At 38.2% G+C, this 24,834-nt stretch overlaps 1 protein-coding gene across 1 annotated transcript in view; it reads right to left on the bottom strand.

Annotated features, from left to right (window-relative positions):
- Emcn (endomucin) overlaps positions 1-24,834 on the bottom strand; it is an 84,629-nt gene that overhangs the window by 16,639 nt on the left and 43,156 nt on the right. The window contains exons 4-7 of the mRNA XM_057793775.1: positions 23,069-23,179; positions 8,444-8,482; positions 1,574-1,663; positions 1,327-1,365 (exon numbers count right to left, since the gene is read on the bottom strand). Coding sequence (XP_057649758.1) covers positions 1,327-1,365; positions 1,574-1,663; positions 8,444-8,482; positions 23,069-23,179 — 279 coding nt within the window. The remainder of the gene's footprint in view (positions 1-1,326; positions 1,366-1,573; positions 1,664-8,443; positions 8,483-23,068; positions 23,180-24,834) is intronic.

Below are 24,834 nucleotides of genomic sequence, written 5' to 3'. Positions count from 1 at the left end.
ACTCTTGTAGCCTTTCTCAACCAAACTTCCAAATCTCGAGGAGATGGCGCCCCATCTTCCTGGAAGCTGGGGGCATAAGGAGAGAGGAGATCAGAGACAAGAGTTCTCTAGATTAGAGTTAAACCACTCTCATTCGTTATACTTTTTTGTCTTTTATAATGATGTTACTTTAAAAAAAGAATGCAGCTGATTTGGGTGGTTCTAATCCGAAGGCTGAAACTTGCAAATTTTTTGGCAACATGCTGCCTTAAAGCTAGAAAATGGGCGAAAGAACAGTAGATGTATTGGATGGCATTTTAGAAAGTCTAACAATGTCAGTAAAAAGAGTTGGGTATGCGCCCACGTGCATATGTTTGCAAGGGGTTTGTTTGTTGTTGTGAATTCGTGGAAGGCTTTCCTGTTTTAGTTAACAAGAGGGTTTTTGAGTTTTCAGTGATAGTTGTGTGCAAGGGTAAAAGTTTAGTGGTTAAAGCAAAGGAGCAGGGAGGGGGAGAATTAGTCAGGTCTTCCCATCTACTCCTGTTCTTCTTGCCTGTTTATCAAGGGGCAATAATATTATAATTCTTCAGTAGGGTAGCTTACATTTCATTATCAAGTCAATATGAAAGCATACTTGAAAATAGATCTTGAGTGACGTTGTTTCCTCCTCAAAATGAAAATTTCACAAATCAATGGGTCAGCTCTTTCTGGGATACCTTATTTAATGAAATGGTTTTACTGAAACCAAAGATGATCATTTGTCATTTCAGCTTCACATACATTCATCTTAATGTTAATTACTAAGGGAACAATCGAAATACTCTATTCATACTTAGCACACCTCGAAGGTGTTATATTGCCTATGTATGTTCAAGTTAAAATAAAATTAACTGCCATCAATATAATAAAATTCCATCAAGGTGAGAAAATTGTTATGTTATTTAATTGCTTTAAGAATATTTAATTGGCAAGTGAAGATGGATGTGTTGAAGGCATATGGCATGATGATCTGGAGAAAATTTATGTGTGGTGATTTTTGCCTTAGCTGAATACAGTTCCATCAAGTCATTATTTGTTCATTCTGGTAGTTGCTTACCACTAGGACAAGAGTGAAAAAGAAAAAGAAAAAGAAAAAAAAAAAAGAAAAGAAAGGAAGAAAATGGCCAGGGTGTATAATTAAGATCGGATTTATGGGGGATTTTTAAAGCAGGCTGCAGTTTGAATTATAATGGCACTACAGGCTAAGTAAAGGTGAGAAAAGACTGTCCATAACCATGTCCCGTCACGGGTCTCACTTATGTATTCTGCATTCCTGTTTCCATGAATAGAGATACATATGCTACTCACTGGCGTAAGTGGCTGTGATCTTTCCATCCTCAGTGTCTGCTATTTTGAGAGAGAAAACAAACAAGTCACCTTTGATAAATATGTCAATCTATACAACCTTCCCTCTTCCCCCATTTAAGGAAATATCCGTGATTTATAGTTATGATGTTACAAAGGCAAAATTTTCCCTCACTCTGCAAGAGCTATGTTTTGTCATAAAGAACAGCGAAGTAGAATATGTTTCCATTCAGATATACAAAAATCATACCCTGAACGTGCGAGATGCTTTTTGGAGTTGTTAGTGATGCCGAGGGTGATGCGGTGGTTTTAGGCGAGGCATCTGGCAGTTGAGTGGTACCTATAGGAAAATCACAAACCCAGACTGAGTTATGGTATTAAGTCTTCATATTAGATTTTTTTGCAGATTTAAACAGTCTGCATTTTCAAAGACCTGGGAAAGCACTTGATTTCGGTATAATAGGTTACATAAAATAGTATTTCTTCTCACATTTCTTCTGGAAAAATGATTAACTTTGGCATCACACAAACTGAGTATCAGTATTGCATTTTCCGGAGCAGAACTGGCCAAGAACAGTTGAGGAAGTTTCATACTCCAGTCCACGGTGCACAAATAAAGTCGTGAGGTTCTTGACAGGTGTAAATCTATGATAAACACTAACTCCTTTTCAGATACTTTCAACTATGGGAAACTGTATTTTGTTCATTACACATGCTTAAAAGAGATATAAATGCAGAAAACTTCAGGTTTTATGATATTTCCCAATGGTCAGAGATAGACGATCACTGAAGAGGCTTTGATGAGAAGTAGAGGAGAACCAATGGAGACTCTTTGGTTTCCCTCCCTAAAGCTCCGCAGCTATATGAGCACCTTCCCTAGAAAAATGGATGCTTGATTGTTTCTTCTCCATTTACCATGACCTTTTTTTTCCTTCAAGGAAGATGTCTTTGACATATTCAATCGGAATACCAAGCAGATTATCATTATGAGTAAACATTATTAAAAATTTTAAATATAAGACAACATACCTTAGTAGATATAACATAATGCATGACATATGAAGACATGAAAGAAAATACAAACACGGAATGCTTTATAATTTAATCACACTCACTGTGAAATGAAAGTAAAAATATAGTTTAGAACTTTTGAAAATGAATTCTTTGTCTCTTGTGGCAGAAAGTTCTCTTTTGTATCATAGCTGCTGGCCCTTCTTTCCACAAAACTCTCAGAGTGCAAAAAGCCTAACTCTCGCCATGCCTCCCACAGAGCTCCTGCCTCAGCCTGTGCTCAGGAAAGCAAGGCTGCCCCTGTCCCTACGTTGCTTAAGACTCGTTCTGAGTTCTGGGGCCCCGGCTAATTGCACCAGGGAGATTGATATTTCTAGGGCTGCCACGGCTGCTCTTTCCTCCTTTGCCACCCACAGCCCAGCACACACTGCGAGCTCTGTGGGGGAAGAATCATGTTGGGAGTCTGCCCTGTGCTTGCCAGGCAAGAGATCTGTGGGAGGGAGCTAGATACATGCCCATGAGAACAAAGAGAAATGTCAGGCTAGTGCTCAAAGCAGGCAAAAAAAAAAAAAAAAAAAAAAAAAAAAGGAATATTAAGAGTGGGAGCTCACTGAAAGCTCGCGCCTGTTCGCTGTGTTTTGCTGTGGGGATGGATAGTCTTTTAGGTGTTTCAGGAGATGACAAGATGGCTGGCTGAGTAACCAATGGGCTGGGGATTTACCAACAGCTAGTTACCAAGGCTCCACATCCCACCTCATTTCTTCCTCATGTTCAGGCCAAAAGTTGCTCTCAGAGTGATTATTTCTGATGTAAACAACACCATCCCCAGCTTTCTGTGTTAAAATGTTTTGAGCGCCCAGGGCGGGTACTGCTCCATCAACCACAGCCCAGAAGATTGCCTTGTTAACCCCACGTGAACACTCAGCGCTGCCGAGACAGAAGCTTCCAGGTTTCTATTTTGTTTTTCTTCTAACTGGAAGTCTTACTTAAGAAATCTTTTCTGAATTTAACACTCACACATTCACACACAAGCACACATGCACACATGGATGAATGCACACATGTGTGCTTACCTATATTGTGTATAAGACTATTGGGTATTTGCATTTCTTTTATTTTTCTATTTTATTAAAAATGCTTGTTATGACATTTCTTGTATACTAGTGCCCCTCAACTTGAGAAACCCTGTCTCTAGCAGGATCAGATGGCTGAATGGTACTTGGATAAACCCACGAATTGTGAGCCTAACATTATTGTTTCTGTAACTATAACAGAGGAATTCAGTGTAGTCTGATGATCTCCATTTATTGTGTTGAAAATGTGCTACCATAAATTTCTACCAAAATAACCCTGCCGGAAAGGGCTCAGCAGAAGAATAATGCAGTAGTTAGGGACATGATGCTGAAAGCTGGGGCCAAAACAAAACTCTGACTGTAAAGCAGACTTCCTGCTGAGGCTTGCCACATTATTTCAGCTCCTTTTGTCTGATTTCCTAATATGTAAAGGACTTTAAAATAGTTTTATATTATATTGTTGCTGTAAAGATTAAGTAAGAATAAATATAATTGTCTAGGAGAGCCACTGGTCCTAGTATGCTTATTTTAAGTTATATAGTGTCGTATAACATATGCTGTATGATATTGCTATATTGTAGGATTATGCCTTTCAGAAAGTTTGTCTAATTCCTCAAAGATTCAGAGCATAGCTGTGTGAAATTGCCTTTCCAGACATTCCCATGCTTTCAGGTGTTCCTTTTCTCCAGTCAAGAGTGGAAGAAGCTGGAAAACAAGTCCCTCTTAGATCCCCCAGTTTGCATCTGGGTCCTGATTATTGTGACTGTGATGGCAATTAAACTCTAGGGGAATTGTTAAATTCACAATTTAAACACAGCTTCCAACTTCAAGTCAAAACTCAGAGCAAGCTATGTGAAGCAAGTTCTCTTAGAGCCAAGCGCCAAGCCTATTCTTTTGAAATATATCTACATTCTGTTCATAGGTCCTGACAGAGGCACGTTTTGTTTTTCTAGGTAGGGTTCACTATGGCTGTTTTGGACGCATGTAGAGGAGGCTGGCTTCAAACTCACTGAGCTCTGCTTTCCTCTGCCTCCAGAGTGCTGGGATAAAAGGTGTGCGTCACCTTTTGCTGTTAACTTCCTAAGTCACTGAGAACTTTACTAACAGTATACTTTACTGTTGTCTTAAGGAATCTCGGCTTGACTAGAGAATGGTCTTTAAAGGCCTGAAGCTATAGAATTGTATGTGGCTGAGATTCCCCACATTTTCTCTGAACTCCATCTTGTGCTGGTCTGAGGCCATACTGCCCAAAACTGATGAAAGCCAAGGGTCAGGCTGGCAGGGACAATCATGCCCACCACTTCTTTTTTTTTTTTTAATTTTTTTTATTTATTTATTATGTATACAATATTCTGTCTGTGTGTATGCCTACAGGCCAGAAGAGGGCACCAGACCCCATTACAGATAGTTGTGAGCCACCATGTGGTTGCTGGGAATTGAACTCAGGACCTTTGGAAGAGCAGGCAGTGCTCTTAACCTCTGAGCCATCTCTCCAGCCCCCCACCACTTCTTAAGAGTCATGAATGTCTCCTAAGATGCTCTTTGGCTCGACTGTTCCTTGACGACTTTTAAAAAACTTCCTAAACATGAGTGTCAAGCTAGAAGGCTTTCACTGAACTGTCCTCTCCTGTAAATGTATGTTTCCTGTCCCAAATAACCAACTCAGAGACTGCATAAGAATTATTAATGCTCAGCCAATAGCTCAAGTTTGTTACTAGCTAACTCTTACACTTAAATTAACCCCAAATTCTTATCTATGTTTAGCTATGTGGCTTGGTATCTTTTCTCAGAACAGCATTCTCATCTTGCTTCTCTGCATTTGCTGGTGACTCTCTGTCTCCACCCTTCCCTTTCCCAGAATTCTCCTTGTCTGGCTCTAGCACTCAATCTTTTCCTGCCCAGCTATTGGCCAATCAACGTTTTATTAGCAAACGAGAGTAATACATACTCACAGTGTAGAAGAAGATTGATCCACAGCACTCTCCTGCCCTCTCTCCACATCAGACTTACCTTCCTGTTTGATAAACTTCTCTGGCATTGCTCTCCAGTTTACTTTCATGTGTTATCTCCATTGGGTTTTCCCCCTTTAATTATAGTTATATTTATGCATGTATTGAAATACATAAATACACGTGCTGAGTCTCTTTAGTGTTGACTGTATGATTTTAGTGTTCACCACTTGGCATTGGATAACAAATTAGAGATCTTGTCCCTGGGGAAAACTGATTCTCCCTCTCTAAGCATCTGTTAATTTCTGGTAGTTCTTTATCTAGGGGTTAGATAAAGAGGACCCTGTGAGATCCTCATCCACGCTGACATGTTGCATTGTATTTATTTTTATTCATTCACTAATAACCACAAATAGAGACCCACTCTATATCTAACAGTAATTGATTGAAGAAAGCACAGTACAGTGTAAGATACAGTTAAGGCATTTCAAATGATCTAGGTGAAACTAGGGATAAAGAACAAGCATCAAAGTATTCCAAGTGTTGTGATGAGTGAGCCTATGCCGCCTCTGATGAAACAAAAGAAAGATTTGATGTATACCATAGGTGAAGAAACCAGCACCAGGAAATAAGAGCCAAGGCAAACGGAGGAAGTAACCATGCTACAAGAACTTGCAAAAATGCAGGTGCTGACATTAGTCACAACAATGTGTGCTGAGTATCCTGACACCTAGGGAAAGGATGGAGTCTATGCTGGGCTTCCATTATCAGAAACAAAATGGATTTTCATAAAAAGCAACTAGCACATACATGGTTCAGCTAACGGATGCTGTGCATACAGCTGGTATAGCTGTGTTTGTAGAGGGGACTATGACAATAGGAACACTGAGTACTCTTCCAGCTTTAAGAACTTAAATTCTTGTCACAGGATTTCTTGCTTTGTCATAGTTTTTATGAGGATATATCCATGATGGATCTCTCTGGTCAGTTCATAGGTAGAACGCCAGAGGAGAGTTTTTCTGCCTTTGAGTGGCTGAGATTGAGCTTGAGTCTCCTCAGCTTGTTTCTGAACTGGGATACTCTGATAGCAAAGTCAAAGTTTTATCTCAAATGTCCATCATTTTGCTTTGAGCCACCAATGTAATTAACCTGAGATATAACATATTCTTTTTCAGAAAATAATTGTGAACTGAGATCTATTTAGTTTAGATAACTCTGTTGAAGTTGATACTGAGGGAGAATAATTTCCCCTTTCTTATTCGGCTTAAATAGGTACTAAATGCCAACAATTTATGCATGAGATCCAAGAAGAAATGAAGCAGGATATTATTACTTCTATATGCACCAAGTAATTTCATCCGTAAGAAAGTATGCTTAATCTTGTATCTTAAGGATGAGAGAGCTCAGGGAGATGAGGTAAACACATCTGAGAGTAAGAGAAAATGTAAGTTAAATGTATTATGAAACCATTTCTGTTTCCCTTCCATTCTTCCACAGGATCAAGGGATTTTTTAAATAAGACTATTCTATTTGCTTATGTATAACCATTCATGAGGTTAATGAAATTTGTTCTTTGAATTCTGAAAGGTTTAATATGTTCTTTCTCTACCAACATCAATAATCTCTAAAAATATTAAGGATTTTACCTCAAGTCTGAATGGGATAGTATATATCAGATATTATTCTAGATTTTTTTGCAAGGAATAAGACTCTCAATTATTATTGTGTTATTGCTTATGGTTTTCAAAGCAAAAACTGAAGCCCAGAGGGATTAAATATCCTCCCAAGATCACATCATGAGTAGGCTGTAGAGAAAATATTTCATTGTAAGCTCTAGAGTCAATTAATTGTTTTGGTATTATAAAACCCTAAGCTACACACTCCAGGCAGCTTATGATAGGTATATTCCTAGCATGAGTGGGTCCTCGCTGAGTAGAAATGTCAAGATTCTGTCACTGAAAAATAGAGAACTCAATAGACAATACTCTGCACAGAGTGATGCATGCCTCACTTTCTACAGCTTCCTGGAGGTGGGGAGCACAGCGAACATGCTCACACAGCATGGCCCCTCCTCCTTTCTAATGGTTTGGTGGGTTGGTCTTATATTGTCTGTTCCTGTTTCTACTTTTCTACCAAGCTTTATGTCCACATTGTAATCACAGTTCTGAAGCACAAATTTGAAGAATGAAGGTATCTTGGGATCTTAACTATGCTGGCCGTTACAAGAGAACTGAGATACCACTGTGATGCTTATCATCTGTGCCCAGACATTGGGCCAAGCCTTACCATTGAGTGCTTTTGGTTGAGGTTAACATTTGAGTTGGTAGACAAAATGAAGAAGATTGCCTTCCCCAGTGTGAGTGGGTCCTGTGTAATCAGTTGAAGACCTGAGAAGGGTAAGGAGAAAAATTCTGCTTCCTCATGGCCTTGAGCAGTGACACTGACTTTTATTGCTTTAGAGATACCAGTTTTTTGTGTCTTTTAAAAATCCATTTTTTTAGTTTTGAATTTGTTTATACATGATGTGTGTATGTGTATGTAAGTGTATTTTTGTGTGTGTATGAGTGCATGGCATATATGGAGGTCAGAAGACAATCTTCAGTGTAGATCCACAATTTCCATCTTGTTAGGGACACTAATTCAGAGTAAAAGTCAGGTGGCTAGACACGGGGACTTTTTGATGTTAACATTTTAGCTTTTAACTGTTGTTTACAGCATCCTTTTGGATGCCAGGGTCAGATTTTCTGTAAAAGTAGGTGAAGAGACTGTACTCCTTTGAGAGGACACACTGACCAGTACAGAACTGGGCAGCGACCTTCGTAGGTGTAGTTCTGTCCCCAGGACTGGCTCTACTTAGCCCCACCAGAGTCCTCAGACTTACATTTGGTATTCTTAGATTTAGCTTTAAAACTTGAAGCCTTCTAACATTTAGTTGTCCTGTATTGTTCTCTATTTCACCTTGGTTTCAAGCTGGCACATGTGTATATACATACATACATATACATACATACATATACACATATACCTATATGGTCACATTCTTGGGATATTTTCAATGAATATTCAGAGAAGAGAAAATGAACTTACCTGGAACTTCTGGTGTTTTGATTGAACTCTGATTCTCAGCTTTCAAGGAAAAAAAAATAGAAACATTAAAATTAATTGTTGATTGTAATACCTGGTTTTATGGTTGTTTCAAATATAAGTTTTATAGACATCAGTTTATTTTGGATATGATGCGTGTGTTTCTCAAGCTATAGATTCATGGAGGTTTATGACTCCAAGAAACCCCAGAGCAAGAATCAACTAACTTTTTTGTCTCTCCCCTTTTCTTAATTTTAAACAAAAATTTCCTCATGGTATCATCATAGGTACAAATATACTTGTAACATCCTGTTTCTGTGTGTAGTTTTGGTTGTCCAGTGCTCTGTTGACCAGGCTGGTCTTGAACTCACAGAGATCCATCTGCCTTGTAACTTCCTCTCTAAGGCTTAGGGTGCTATGAAGTGTCTGTTGCAATGTCTCAGCCCAGTCTTTTAGTGTGAATTGTCATAAATATGAAACACCTACAGAAAGTATATCATGAACTCAGCCAAATACAATACCTAATGAAAGCATGTAATTCTATATTTATAAAACTTTATTTAGAAAAAAAATAGGCATGGGCACCTATTTTACTTCTCTGACTAACTAGATCCTGGTCTGGATCACTTTTACATGATCTTACAAATGAAATACCTAAATACAACACAGTGAGCCACAGGTACTTCTATTCCCTGTCAAAGGAGCTAACCTGTGCTATTGTCCTATTAAGACCCTTATACAACTTATCTGGGAAACAGGCAAGAGTCAGAGAGCTATACTTGAAACTTAAGGGATTCCTGGGTGGTAGCTACAGCCCAAGAGAGATGTCAACAAGCAAAATCACTTTAGAGAACCTTCAAAAAAAGCCCTTTCAGTAACTTTGACGACGTGGACCATGAAGAGGATTTGCCTTGTGAAAAATATAAAAAATACTTCTGAAGCAAGTAGACGTATAATAACACTTACAAACGATTTGCGTTTTGTGTATATTCAACTTGGCGGCCAATATTAACATCTCAAATTCAACCACCTCAGACAGCACCCTTGAGTGGTATCCTCCAACCTACTTCTTCCCCCCTGCCTTCTTGGATCATGGCAAGGGACCATTGTCTTCCAGTTGCTTAAGGCCAGAAAATTCCTTCTGGAATCTCCTTTCTGCTCGCCTCCATACATTCTGAAGCTCTAGATTAAAGTTTGTTCATCTAGCTCCCAAGAGCTCTTGAAAGTTAACCTTGATTCCGCACCACCTCCTTTTTCCTTAGTGAGGCTGGCCTGTCTTCAAAGGATCTGGGGAGCCCTACCTCACTCCTCAGTCCTCTGACCTATCAGCTGCCTCTTTAACTCTGCTCCACATTGTACTTGGTGCTGATAGACCAAAGGTTCAAGGATACAGAGTTCTTCCAGACCTGGGTTTCTTGTGTTCTTCCCTGCGCCTCAGGGTTCTCTCAAGCTACCTCACTAATCTGTGTCCACACACCCTTCACACCAGCCCATCACCTGACTTTATTTGCAGCCCTGCTATTTTATTATTATAGTAACATTTACTTTCTGCTTGAAAAATCGCTTGTTGTTGCTGTATTGTGTCTTTCTGAGGATAGAGTTTCTACCTTAGAGAGAGCTGTGATTCTAGTACCTATCCCTAGAATATGCTGTATTAAGTTTCTAGTATATGGAAAAGAATGCATTTTAAATTTAATGCTTATGAGAGATATTGTTCCCAGTTTGTAGATCTGCAAATACTAGCTGAGGAAAATCAAATTACTGTCTTTTTTTTTTTTTTTTTTTTTGGTTATTTTGAGACAGAGTTTCCTAGTAGCTATGGAGCCAGTCCTGGAATTCACTCTGTAGATCTCGAACTCACAGAAATCTGTCTGTCTCTGCCTCCCGAGTGTTGGACTTAAGGGCATGCACTACCACTGCCTGGCCTTCAAATTATTGTCTTAAAAGTGGAACCATAGTGACAACTCAGAACTTTGGTTCCAAACCCATCTACTCTCACTAAAAGAGACAGTTTTTCTCCTCCTAAATATTCTAAGTATAAAGCTTATATAATTAATTTCTCCTTTGATAACTAATTAAAATACTTTTGAAAATGGCATAATGCTGCATTTGGGAGATGCAGTTAAAACATTTATTAGCAGCTAGGATTAGAATACAAAGAAAATCAAAACCCTTTCTTCCTTTTGTTAATATCAGGTCACAACCTTTTCTGCTGATAGACTTGTCTGGGAATGAATAATTCTAAGCTTGGATCAAATAAGACCTTCTGGCTCTCCTTTATTTGAATTTCTTTTAGCCTCCAAAATGCATAATAATTTTATATGAATAATAAATAAGAAGTATAACTGTGTTCTGAAACTTTGTTGGAATGTAAAGAAACATATCAGTTTATCTCATTATACTGAAGAGTCCAAGATCAAAGCCTATATATATATCTGTGTATGGAAGAAAAATGCTAAGGACAAAATTCTATAGTTGTCAACTACTTAATCAATATGACTGAGCATAATGGCCACAAACCTACATTTCCATCATATTGAAAACTGAGGCAGGAGGATCACAAGTTTGAGATCCCAAGTCAGAGCTCCACAGTGAGACTGTCTCACAATAAATCAGGAAGTTAGGGATAGCTCAGTGAAAGTGTGCTTGCCTGGCATGCTCAGTGCCTGGATTGGACCTCCAGTACCTTCAAAACAGAAAGGAATGTACGCCTCCTTCTTGAAATAGAAGAAATAGTTTGAAGACAACAAACTGTTATTAAACGAATACAACATTTAACACAGACCCAGTTTAGAGGGTACAAAAATCTTAGCAAAAAAATGAACGCTCTGGCATATGGCTAAGTGTGAATATCTCTGGTTTTTATTTATAATGGTAAGGACGCACATGCACTGTCAGAAGGCCACACTCGGATCTGCAGAGGAAGCGACGGAAGTCAAATCACAGATGCATATGGGGCGCTTTTGCTAATTTTCTCACAGTTGGATGATCAGTGAAAGACAGAACTGTTGGCATCTGTTGCTGAGTTGTAGCCTGTAATATGAAACTGTGCTCTTAAAAACTGAAAATATATTTCCAAAGCTAAACCTAAACATTATTTAGAACAGAAGGCTTTACTAACAATACAATAGCTAACTTTGCTTATTTCACAGGAGAGCCTGTGTTTTCGGATAATGCACTATAGTGGCACACAAAATGTGATGCTAAAGGAAGGAGAAAGAATATATAGAGCTATTTTTATGTATGACCATCCACTTCTATTGAAAAATAAGTTATGAGCAATTCCCATTATATTTCTCTCTCATCTGACAGAAAGGCAGTGGGCATGAGATTATTTTTGTTTTTTTCTACGTTAGGCCTTGCGACTAAGACTATTATTCTGCAGATGCATCCTGTTTGTGCCTAGCATATGATATCAAATAGCTAGCCAGCCAAGGGGGAAAGCTGTGGTTAAATCCTTGCCTATAATGTCATAGGGAAATGGCTCAGTTTATAAAGTAGCATTGACAGCTTTGGCAATCAGACAAATTAATGATTTCTAAATTGTAGGATGATAGAGGATAGCATTGCATGAGATAGAGTCTCTCCAATGGTTGGCAGGGAACATTCAAGGAGGATGTTACTTCCTGTCAGTTTAATGTCTGTGGGGATACTATGAGGATGCAATGTGTGTGTGCATGCTTGCATATGTGTGTGTGTGTCCCAGCATGTGAAGGTGTGCATGCTTGCATATGTGTGTGTGTCCCAGCATGTGAAGGTGTGCATGCTTGCATATGTGTGTGTGTGTGTTCCAGCATGTGAAGGTGTGCATGCTTGCATATGTGTGTGTGTGTCCCAGCATGTGAAGGTGTGCATGCTTGCATATGTGTGTGTGTGTTCCAGCATGTGAAGGTGTGCTTGCTTACATATATGTGTGTGTTCCAGCATGTGAAGGTGTGCATGCTTGCATATGTGTGTGTGTTCCAGCATGTGAAGGTGTGCTTGCTTACATATATGTGTGTGTTCCAGCATGTGAAAGTGTGCATGCTTGCATATGTGTGTGTGTGTCCCAGCATGTGAAGGTGTGCTTGCCCACGTATATGTCTGCAGAGTCCAGAGGTTGATGGTGACTGTCCGTTGATTGTCCTTCCCTTGAGCTTTTGAGACAGGGCCTCTCACTAGTTGACCTGGCACTCACCGATGGCTAGATTGGCTGTGCAGCAAGCACGGGGAGCCTCCTGTCTTTGCCTCCCAACCCTAGGTTAGAGGTGCACACAACCATGCCTGGCTTTTCACGGTGGTGCTGGGGATCTGCCCACAGGTGCGCATGCTTACACAGCAGCAGACCGTTAACTTGCTGAGCTATCTCCTCATCCCAGGTTTTATCTTACAACAAATCTCTAGGTCAGTTCTTCTCAACCTTCTTAACGCTTGGCCCTTTACTCCAGTTCCTCTTGTTGTGGTGACCCCCCAACCATAAAATTAATTTTGTTGCTACTTTATAACTGTAATTTGGCCTCTACTATGAATTGTAATGTAAATATTTTTGGAGTTAGAAGTCTGCCAAAGGGGTCGTGACTCAGAGAGGTTGAGAACCATTGCTCTAGATGAACATCCTGAGGCCCCGAGGAGCTTCACAGATGGTCAAAGGCCACAACACAAATGAATGTTTGTACTTAATTTTTTTAGTTAAGCATTTTAAATTGAGACTCTTTACTTATAACCACCAACCAAACTTTTTCTTGGTGTGATCAGAGACACCATGGTTTTATTTTATTTTATTTGAAGACGGGCGTGGTGCCTTGGAGAAAAAAGTCCCGGGTGTGGCTCATTTGCATGGTCAGATAGTAGTACCACTGAAATGTCTACCAGTTATTGTGAAATCAACTCTTTTTTTGTATAACAGTAAATGCCACTCTAAACCATGAGTAATTATGTGATAAGGAAAGAGGAAGCAGTGGAGGATGGGAAGGTCAGTGGCACTGGGCAAATCCAACATGGGGCCTGTGGGTCACACCTATATCTGAGAATACAGTCGAACACTCAGTTGTAAACTTACTGAAAACATTAGGGCACATTTCTGAGATTTTTTTTTTTAAATTGTAACTCAATTGAGCAAAGGTTCAAGTGTAGACCATAATTTCATATCACAATATCAAGAGATATTGTGATAGGAGAAGGGAATTGAGAATTATAATAAGATTGGAAAGAGACATCCTATAAATGGCCAGAACTTAGCAAGAAAATAGGACCATTATTCCCTTTCCCTCGTACGAAGTCTGACATGACTGAGGAAAGAATACAGAACAAGTTTATGGATTGATGATCCATTGCAAATCATTATGCTATAAGGAAATTTACTTGCTAATTTATTTATCTTATATAAGTGTTATCATTAATAATCTATACATAACTGTTATGCATTTTGATTTCCAGAGGCATCAGTCCACAGTTATTTGGCCGTGTTGCTTTGAACTGTGCTGAGGTGGTGAGCCATGATGGGACATAGAAGAAAAAGCTGGCAGAGGCCATTTAAAGCAAAACCATCCATAAATGTAACACACCATCATGAGGCCAGAGCCTTAACGAGCCAATCACCACCCAAAATTCCAAGCTCTGCATACTGACCTGTGAAAACCAAGCCTTCCAGGTAAGTGTTTTGGGAAACACCTGTGGGACCCAAGGACCCAAACCACAATGGCACAGGAAACGAAAGAAGTGAATGTCATATTTTCAACACCTTAGTCCTAAACTGGAGACTCAGAGTGAGAAGATCAGTATGTTTCCATGTAATACCTGTGCACTTCATGTGCTGGCTCACAAGAATCACTGTTATTGGCCTTTCTTTTGAATCTCATACCAGTGCTCAGGAAGTTAGACCTACATAGAGATGGTGAGTGTGTAGCAGCAGAGCTAGGTGCACTGAAGGCTGTCACAGGTCACTGGTCTGAGATGTGTTTCATGGTGACACCTTCCAAAAGTCTTGTGGATATGGGATCTGTGGGAAAAGAATCTATGAAATATAATATATCTAAGCTTTTGTGATGGAATTCTTGTAGATTAAGGTAGGCTTTGGATCCCATACCAAATGCGTTGATAAAACTGAAAGCATAGACCCATGGATAGGAGAGCATGAGGAGAAGCTCATGTATAGACACACAGACAAAGGTTGGTATGAGGGACAGAGTATCTGTGATACCATAAGCAAATTCTATCTAAGAAAGGCCCACAGTCCCCAGAAAGGAAGTGAGATCCCATTCCTGGCCTCTAGATGGAACCCTGATGCAAGCTGGATTAGAGACTTTCTGATACTAGAATTGTGAGGTGATAAATCTCTGTGGCATGAACTTCTTCCATATTTAGGCCTTTTTATGGCTGAGACATTTTTATACAGCTTGCATGTACATAGCTATACAAAATAGACAAACAAATCATTAATTTTTAATAAATCAGAATAAAGTGGTTTAATTTATCACTCTAGCATATGTATAATTTTACCATTTATTAAATATGAAGACATATTTATACTATTGAGATGGGTGTGCTTGTTTATTTTTTTTATAAAGAATTAATCCTTTGGTACTGCAAGACAACGAATATCTTTAATAGTCTACGGCTGACTGATAATCGTCAGTGCTAAGCCTGCCTCATATAAGTATGTAGAACAGAATGGCAGAATTATGCATACGACAACTTCAGAAATTGCTAAAAATTCTGTCCTAATAAAGCTAAAATTCATTTAATAATTTTAAAAATCAACTCAAGTCAGTAGCTCAAAGAGAGACTTTAGAAATCAAACATCCTAACACAATACCATTTAAAGCAATAGTAGTTTGATATTTGTATGCTAAGAAATGATGGAAGGCTAATATTAAGTCTTTTCCTCATAAGTAGACCATCATGATTCTTTAAGGACTTTGTATGTACAGTATTAACACAGTCATGGCAGTCCCTGCCAAACTAACCAAACTAGGGTTTCTAATGGCTCATGCTATCCAAGGTACTGTGAAGGAAGTACAAAATGTTTCACTGGGACTAAATAAAAGCTTTCTTCAGTGGAACATGAAGGCTAGACGTGCTTCCAAGCCTCATGAATGAAGGAAACCTGAAGTTACTCACCTTCATTCTACTAACCCAGGGACCACAGACAGGTCACACACAGATGTTGCCATGGTGGATGGACTTATTCTTCAGAGGGAAGAAGTGGCAACCTGCTGAGCACCCTGGAGTTCATCTGGACTTCAGGAAGTACTTATTACACGGTATCCGTCGATTGCCCACTGGCTAGTAAAGTCTTTTCATTTGCCTAGTACAGCACATTTAGTGTCACTACACACCTGTTAAAACCTCTCTGAATATAAATTAATTAATGGTAACTTTTCAAAGTTGGCATAGTCATTCATTCATATGTTGTGGCTTCCATACTGAAAATTTGTTTTTTTTTTTTCTTTTTAGATAACTTTTCCGTTTTGTTTATTGAAAATGTTTGGTAGTTTTTATCAAGCTTCTTCAGAACTAAGTTTTCTACATTTCAGCACTCCAAATAATAAGTCACTTTTCCTCTCAATTTACACTGTCTGTTTTTGAATAGAATGCTTAAAATGTCAAGTTTGCGGGTTTTATTTCACAACCAAGAATCCTTTTTTTGTTGGTAAATGGCCATCTAAAATCTGGACAATTATAAACGGAAAGTAGTTTGTGTTTTGTGGGGTTGGTAAAGGGCATACGTTCTTAGGACATACGCTCTTTAGGACGTCTTTGCCCTACTGAAGACATGTGTACCCATGATCCCTTTACTTAGCAAGAGCCTTAGGTTAACATGAAGCTTCTCAGAGATTCCAGTCTAGGCAATCCATCATCAAAGATGTCAAAATTTAGATTTTTTTTTTGTACAAAGTACTGATGAAATATTCATTGTGCTGTACTGGTTTGGGCTAAATGGCACTATTTAAGCTATTAAGTTATGATGTTAACACAGTCCAAGCAATGTTGGGTTATCTTTCTTTATTTTTAAACTACCAGTCAGTTAGTATTTAAAGTTTATATAAAAATTCTGTGTGTTATTGGGACATATTTTGGTTCAATTAAAAACCTTTACTTCTATAATGGAAGCATTTAAAACATTTTATTTCAGGTAATATAATTTCTGTCATCATTGGACTTAATTTAAAGTTTAAGATCCTGACATTTGCATTTAACTTCCTGTCTATTCTTTTACCTCTTTTATTGCCTTCCTTTGGATTGAGCATTTAATTAAAGATTATTATTATTATTAATTATATGTGTGCACATGAATCTGTGTATGGGTATGTGCACATGGGTGCACAGGCTGCAAGAAGCCAGAGGAGAGCACCAGATACCCCTGAGGCTGGAGTTAGAGTCAAGAGCTGCCTAGTGTGAGTGCTGGGGATGAATCTTGGGTCCTTGGGACACAGGACTGAGTCATCTCTCCAGTCCCTGTATTAATCTTTCTTTTAGGATTTCAATTTTTCCATTATAGATCTTGCAACGGTATAGTTACATCTCTCATCTCAAAATGTATGCTACTGCTTACATATATTTACATTGTCATATATAGTTTACATATATTTATATATTTATATATATATATATATATTCTTAAGATATATTTCAAGCCTCAAATGCACTTGTTTTATTTTACTCAAACAGTTAGTTCTCTGTTGAAAGGATTAAAATGAGGCAGAAACTTTTTGTGTCTACTTTTGAGTTTGTCACTCCCAACTCCATTTTCCTTTATTTAGATCTAAATTTCTGTCTGGTGATATTTCTCTCTGACTGAATGTCTTTACTTTTTACTCATCATGAAATTTCTCAGCTCTGCACGTCTGTAAAAGTCCCCACAGAACACCAGGGTGACAGTTTCCCCTCCAGGAGGGAAGATGTTCTTTGCTGTTTTCTGGCAGGCATTGTTCCTGAAGAAACCTCACTGTTTTTTACCTGTGTTCTTTCACTTAATGTATAGTCTTCTCCCTAACAACTTATTTCAAGATTTTCTCTTTATCTTTGGTGTGGTTTCTGTTTCTTTTTCTATTTTGGGCTCATCATGCTTTCTGAATCTACTGGCCTGTAATTTTTTAATCATATTTGGGAAATACTTTTCTGACCACCTTTCTCGTTCTTTTTTCCAGGAGTTCAATTATTTGCATTTGGATCACTGGGACCCATAATTTTTTAAGTTACTGTTTGTTTCCTAGGCTTTCTTTGTAGCATTTATCTTCTTTATTTTCTCCCTTGCTTCTGTATTATGTTTAAAGCCACAATTTTATATTTTATTATTCTTTGATTTTAATTTATGAATTTCACACAAAAATGTTGAGACTTTTTTGGCCCAGGCTATGATATAATATAATAAAGAATTCTTATCCAGAAGAAAATCATTTGCCTCCTGTAGTTGAGATGTGGTGCTCCTTGTGTATCTATTAGATTAATTGATTTCAACAGCATTTATGGGCTGGGGCATCAGATGTCAACATGGCTTCAATCAAAGATTTACTACAAAGAACTTGCAAATAAAAAAGTCATTCAGTGAAATTAAACAGATGTAAAGTTTTGGCCTGTTCTTCTTGTGGAGTATTTAGGATAATATATAGACACCATCCTCTGAGAATGGGGCTCCTTTTCCTCTTCCTTCCTATTTGCACATCTTTCTTCCCCTGTCTGATTGCTCTGAACTCTGAGTGCTCTGTTAGGTAGAAGTATAGAGGCCGGGGCATCCTTAATTCCTGATCTTAGAGTGAAAACTTAATGTTTTTCTCTACTAAGTGTGAACTAAATCTATTATGTTGATGGAATTGTTCTTTATATCCATCTTGTTGAGCACTGCTTTCAAGAAAAAGTGAGGGATTTTGTGATGTCCCTTTTTTCTGCCTTAGTTGAGACAGTACATTTTATTTATATTTTGTCTCACATTGCAGTTAGCATTTTTACAACTTTAATCAATTTCTGTTCCATGAATAAAGCCCACTTAGGATCACATGATATAGAAATATGAGCCAACAGACTATTAACTCCAAGCAAATGAAACAGTTCAATACAATGGACTGATAGATCTTTGTAGTGTGCGGTCCTAGTTTGCTTTTTCTGTTGCCGTCACAAACACTGACTAAAACATGCTTGGCAGATAAGGGTTCCTTTTGGCTTACAGGTCCATCATTGATAGAAAGCAGGGTAAGAGCTGTAGGCGGGAACTTGGAGAACCGAAGTAGAAAGCTTGCTGCTCGCTGGCTTGCTTCCCTTGACTCATTCATCTTACTTTCCTTATATGGTCCAGACCCACCTTTCCAGTACTGCCCACAGTGGGCTGTAACGTATATATTTAGCTAATTTTAGGTATATTTACAATGAGAGCTAGAAACAAAAATGGGGTAGAAAAGTTTGAAAAAGTATGCCGTTTGACTACAAAAGGAGCTTGGTCAGTGTGGATGAGGAGTGTGGCTGAGAAGGTGGTTAGCACTCATAAAATAAATAAGATGTTTTGAGGTTATCTCAAGAATTATCCAGGTGCCACCTACCGTAGGACCAAGAGGTAAAGCCTGTGCCTGAGAAGGGAGCTGTGAGCTGCCATGCATGTACAGGGCCATGGGTGTCCGTTGCTCAGACACTCTGAGACCATGGAGGCTAAAGTCCAACATGGTTTCCCTAGTCACAGAACTGACACCCTAGTGTTATTCAAGTGATGTTGGTATTGTAGACCTTTGGAGGACAAGGTTTAAGGAGTCGTGGGGGTTTTCACTCAGATATCAAATGAAGGCTTTAGAGTCAAGGCATCATGTGAGACATTTAGAGTCCTTGTAAGGAGATCAAGGGTAATAGGTGTGGAGTAACTGGGGATGAGTATTGTTCCTAAGCTACAGTGGAGACCCCAGAGGCTTAGAGATGTCAGGCATATACTGACGAAAGCTGCAGACGATGAGTAAAGTCCGCCTAAGAAAGCCCTGTGGTCGTTAAACGCAAAGGCCATAGGAACAGCAACAACACATTTGAGAGTCCTTTGGAACTCACTTTACCACGGTTTACAGCACAGATGCTTCACATTGTCTGCAGGGTTTAATGTTTGCTCTGCTGGGTTTCCAGCTTGATGTGCCTATATTATCCTTCCTTTGCCTCAGTTTCTCCCTTTTGGATTGAAGATGTTCATGCTGTATCCTTGTATCTTGGACACATAGAACTTTCATTTTGATTTTAAAATGCCTTACAATTAAGAGATTGCCTTGAATAACAGTAGACTCTAGATTTTAGATGGAATGATGGAACTTTGGAACTCTTGGAGATGGAATAAAATCATTTTGCTGTTGTAAGTTGTCCATCAGCCTTTGGGACCCATGAACAAAATGCTATTCTTTGAACGTGTATACTCTGGATATGAAATATTCCTTATGAACTCATGTATTAAACACTAAGTGACCAGCTGATACTTTTGGGGGGGGGGGGAAACGGTAGAAATGAGAATCTCACTGGAGTAAGTAGGTCACTGAAAACATGCAAACTTCTCATTTCATTCTTTTCTGCAATGGGACAAGAAGTACCATTGTCCACATATTCCCACCAAATACACAGAGTCAAGTATCTGTGGGTTAGTCCCTGCGACACTGAGCAAAACACTCCCTTTCCTTAAGTTGTTCTGGTTAGGTACCTGTCACAGTAATAGGAAAATTAATACAGGATCTAAGAAGCCTAAGAATAACACATACTCTTAAGTACTGTGCCATCCAGTAATGCTGACACATGTAGAAACTGTAGAAAGAGTATATCATATATTTGACATATATTTGTTTAAATTTACTGTATGATATATTTAGTTAAATATATCATATATTTAAAGATTATATCATATATCTATCATATCATTGCTTTGTGATGAGAATTCATAAAATCTAGTCTTAGTTTCCAATCATATATTCTATTATTTTTAACAGGGATTATGTGCTGTAAGATCGAGCCCTAGAACTGCCTAACCAGAATGTTGTCGTGCCTACCCCAAACTGTTCCCCATTTCCAGTTCCCATTGTTCTTTTGCGTCTGTGGGTTCTCCTTTTTTTTTTTTTTTTTTTTTTTTTTTTAAAAAGAACAAAACCTGAGACCAAGTCTTGCTAAGTTTCTCAGGATGGCCTTGGATTCACCATTCCCCTGGCAGCTTTGACCTTGAGCTCCCCTTGCCTCCCCCTTCTAAACAGCTAGAATTTCAGGCCTGTACTGCCAAACTCAGAAGGGTTAAACATCTTAAGATTTCACACCTAAGCAAGCTCACAAAATCTTTGTACTTCTATTCTAGGCCTATTTCCCTTAGCATTACGACCTTCAAGTTCACCCACAACATCGCACCATCACACAGGTATGTTTCTCTTCTTTGTACAGTCTTAGTTCTCTTTAATTTTATCTACATTTCACTACTTTTTCTTTTTCAAATCTCTCATCTGTTCAAGGGCATTCATGATTGCTCTCTATCTTGGCTATTTTTAGTGTGGTTGCAATAAACACAGACATAAGTATATGTCTCTCAGATACAGATTTAATTTATATATATATATGTGTGTGTGTGCGTGTGCGTGTGTGTATGTATATATACATGTATTCCAACACACACATATATATATATTCCACACACAAATATATATTCCAAATATATATTCCACATATATGTGTAGACTGTTTCTATATATGGAATTACCAGATCATATGGTAGTTCTGCTTTTCATTTTCTGAGAAACATCCATATGGTTTTCTTCAGTGTTTGTACTAATTTATATTTCCACCAAAAATCTACCAAGGTTTTTTCTTTCAAAAATTTCATCCGTATAATAAAATTCATTCAAAATTATATGAGGTTATATCACATTATGATTTTGAGTGAGTTTAGTTTTTGCCATCTTTATGTTTTTACTGAGAAATATGTAAGTATTTTGTCTATTTTCCTAGTGTTTCTTGCTATTGAGCGAGTTTATTATACACTTAGTATCATAGCTTATTAAATGTATGGCCATTTCAAGGTCTATTTTTAGTTGATAAGATGTCACACCTTTGTCCTTTTTGTTGCTGTCACTTGTGATTTTATGGTCATATCCAGGAACTCATCGCCCAGACAACTATCATGAGCTTTAGCACTGTGATTTCTTCTTGTTGAGTCCATGTCTTTTGAAGATATGAACAAGTTTGTGCTGTTGCTTTGTTATTTACCCTGTACTATTTATTAGAATTCACTGTGGCCTGTTTGGCCTTGTACAGACAAGAGCTTGATTCCAACTGTAAGTCTACCTAAGTCCCGTTCATTTCAACCACCAGACCTCCTCTTTGTTAGTTAACCTAAGCTCCACATCCATTCTTCAGCTTCTCTTTGCAGACATCTTACGTTTACGTCCCTTTTATTCTGTTTTCCTTGCTAAATACCATTGTTCGAAAAGACATCCTCAACTCTGGAGAAACTTGCAACATTGCCATCACTTGTTTGTGTCTTACTTTGTTTTATTATTATGAGCACACCCATTTGTTATTATCAGGTTAATATTTACCTTCTAAATTGTTTTGTCATCCACCTCTAGGCTAATTCTATTGCTAGCCTTGTCTAATATACAACTATAGCCTACAGTGAGTGTAATGGTGATATAGAAATTAGTGAAAAAAATTCATGCAATAACCCCACATTTCTTCATAATTTCAAAAGAATGAATTGATAATTTCTGTTTGTAGAATTCTATAACTTTAGGAGCTTATCTTCTACAGACAGAGTGAAAGAATAACATGAGAGAAATAAATGTGATTGAAAAAGAATACTAAAAATTATAGAAATATTTTATTTTCATTCTATTTTTTTGAAGAGGGAATTAAGGAACAAGTCTCATTAGCTCTTCTACCTTAAAGCAATGTGCTTTTGCTCTAGATTTTAGGATTACTTTAGACACAAATACTTTTGTCTTATAAACTTGACCTAAGGAACTATCAGCCATAAAATTAAGGTTGAAGGGAATCGTCAGGGCTCTGCTAACATCCAGGGGACAGGATAGATAACTCTGTCATATTATATATATGTGATTCAATTATTAACCAAAATAGTCCTCATGTTCAAACTTTATTATTAAAGCCATGGAATAAACTCAGAAATTGAACCCTGTGTAGTCTTGAACTTTGTTCACTGTCAAAAGTACTTTGGCCAGTCTATATTCAAGAGGAAATGTTAAATCTCTCATCTTTCCTGAGTTTGGAAAAATTGATATAATTTACATTCTTAATATATTGAACACATTCTCTATTGGGATTTTCTTCATGTGAATAGTCCCAATTTGCATTTCAATTTCTTTCAATGTTATACATTTTCACATTATATCTTAGTGGATTGCTTTTTTGAGAGAATGTTCTAAAATTTTATCAGAGTTGTGTATTTTGCTGTCTTCTTGAAGACAAATGATTTAGTAAATGATGACTCAGCTTTATCATGATCTCCATTGGAGCCCATATCATTGTGTTTGTGGACAGACCATAACTTGGAAATCCAGTCAAGGTTGCCAGATTGGCCTTGTTTGATGGGGAGCAGAAGAAAACATAGGTGGAGCATGGGCCTTCTGTAACTGTGGGCTGGCAAACATTCTGAAGGTAGTTCTCCCTGATACTTTAACACAGTGCAATCACCATACTTACTTTTGTGCTGGGAACTTGGTAGCGTTGAAGTAGCATTTGAAAGAAGAAGATTTGGCACTGTTGTGTTTGTAGTGAGATCTTGGTTCTTTATGACACTAGGAGTTGTTTTTTCTGTTATGTGAAAAAAAAAAAGAACATCCTTCAGGAATATAGTAGAGAAGCAGTTAGTTTCATTAACATTCATGCCCATGTCCATTCACAACCTTCAGGTTGTTACAGAAAATATTCAGACCGAGAGTTAGAAATCTCATATTCTAAATGGTCAGCATTAGAATGACGTAGGTAATTGCTTCAGAAAGTAGGGTGATACAGGAGTTTCTTGTGTCTTTGCTACAGTTGTTCTCTTATGTGATACTACTAAGTACATAATCAATGAAAATCATTGTATGTGTGAGACTCAGTCCAGTAATTTCTCCAGGCACATAACTTCCGTGTGAAGAGAGTCATGCCTGGGATCCGCCCACATTTGATTAAAAAAATCAGTTAAACACTAAGGAGGGGATCTGGAAATGGCTGCAGATAAGGAGGACACTGCGGTCTCATTCTGCCTATAAGAAAATTTCATGCATGTAGAAGAGCCAGAGGAGTGGGGGGCACCAGAAAACAAGAGAATCTATTTTATATTGTATTTAGTCAATTTTAAAAGGAAAACTAAAGGCAATGTTGAGCCGAGATGTTAAAATATAATACCGGAATAAGTTGACTTGAAACAACCTATATTTGCATAATTATGTTTGAAATGATCAGTGTTCTTCAGTATTTTCAAAGTTCAGTATAGGGACATCAGATTAGTAAAGAAAATGCATACATGTCAGTCAGTGTGCAATTTGTGCTGCCTAGATGTGAAATTAGCTGGCACTATTCAGGAAAGCAGGTTAGAGGATTCCTATTACAGAATGGGATGGAGCAGAGATTTCTGTTGCCCTCCAATGCAGGAGGTCTTGGAATTATAACAATAAGCAAGAAGCTATGAAGAAAATTCTTAGTGCTCCTAAGGCATTTGTATTAGCAAAACCAATATAATAAATAGTGGCAAATACATTCTCAGACAGAGATGTGTAAGTGTTTGTGATCGCGCTATTTGACCCATGGAACATCTACTTGTACTGTTGACCGGACAGATGGCAAGTACTTTGGGGTCATTATCACTCCTGGGCCACTATCACACCAGAGTACCTTGCTAGTACCAGGATTACCATTAACAACCCCTGAGACCAGGCAGTGGTGATGTACACCTTTAATCCCAGCACTTGGAAGGCAGAGGCAGGTGGGTCTCTGTGAATTGGAGGCCAGCCTGGTCTACAAGAGCTAGTTTCAGGACAGGTTCCAAAGCTACAGAGAAACCCTGTCTCGACAAACCAAAATCAAGCAAAAAAATTTTTTCACTATAACTTTATATTAAGAGTTTAAGACATTAAAAATGTTTTAAAATCCCAAGGTGTCATAGTCTCATCTTCACACCACCAGCAGATTGCTCAACAACATTTCTGCAGGCTAGGAGGGAAGAGAAAAAATATTCTAAGGCCTAAATGAAATAAACTGCCAAGCAATATTACTATTACCTGTGAGGTTAAGAAACTGAAAGGAAGTGACAATATCCAAAAGCAAGCAAAACCCAAGGGAATTCGTGTCCATCAAACCAGCAACGCCGAAGATGCTCATGTCCATCAAATCAGCATCACAGAAGATGCTCAAAGAGATGCTGTTACGGAGTGAAAGGAAGACCATCACTCTCACAAAGCATGGTCAGTGCACACTCCACTAGA

The sequence above is a fragment of the Chionomys nivalis genome, chromosome 18 (genome assembly GCF_950005125.1).
Source record: "Chionomys nivalis chromosome 18, mChiNiv1.1, whole genome shotgun sequence".
Classification (NCBI taxonomy): domain Eukaryota; kingdom Metazoa; phylum Chordata; class Mammalia; order Rodentia; family Cricetidae; genus Chionomys; species Chionomys nivalis.
This window is presented reverse-complemented; position numbering and strand designations above follow the sequence as displayed.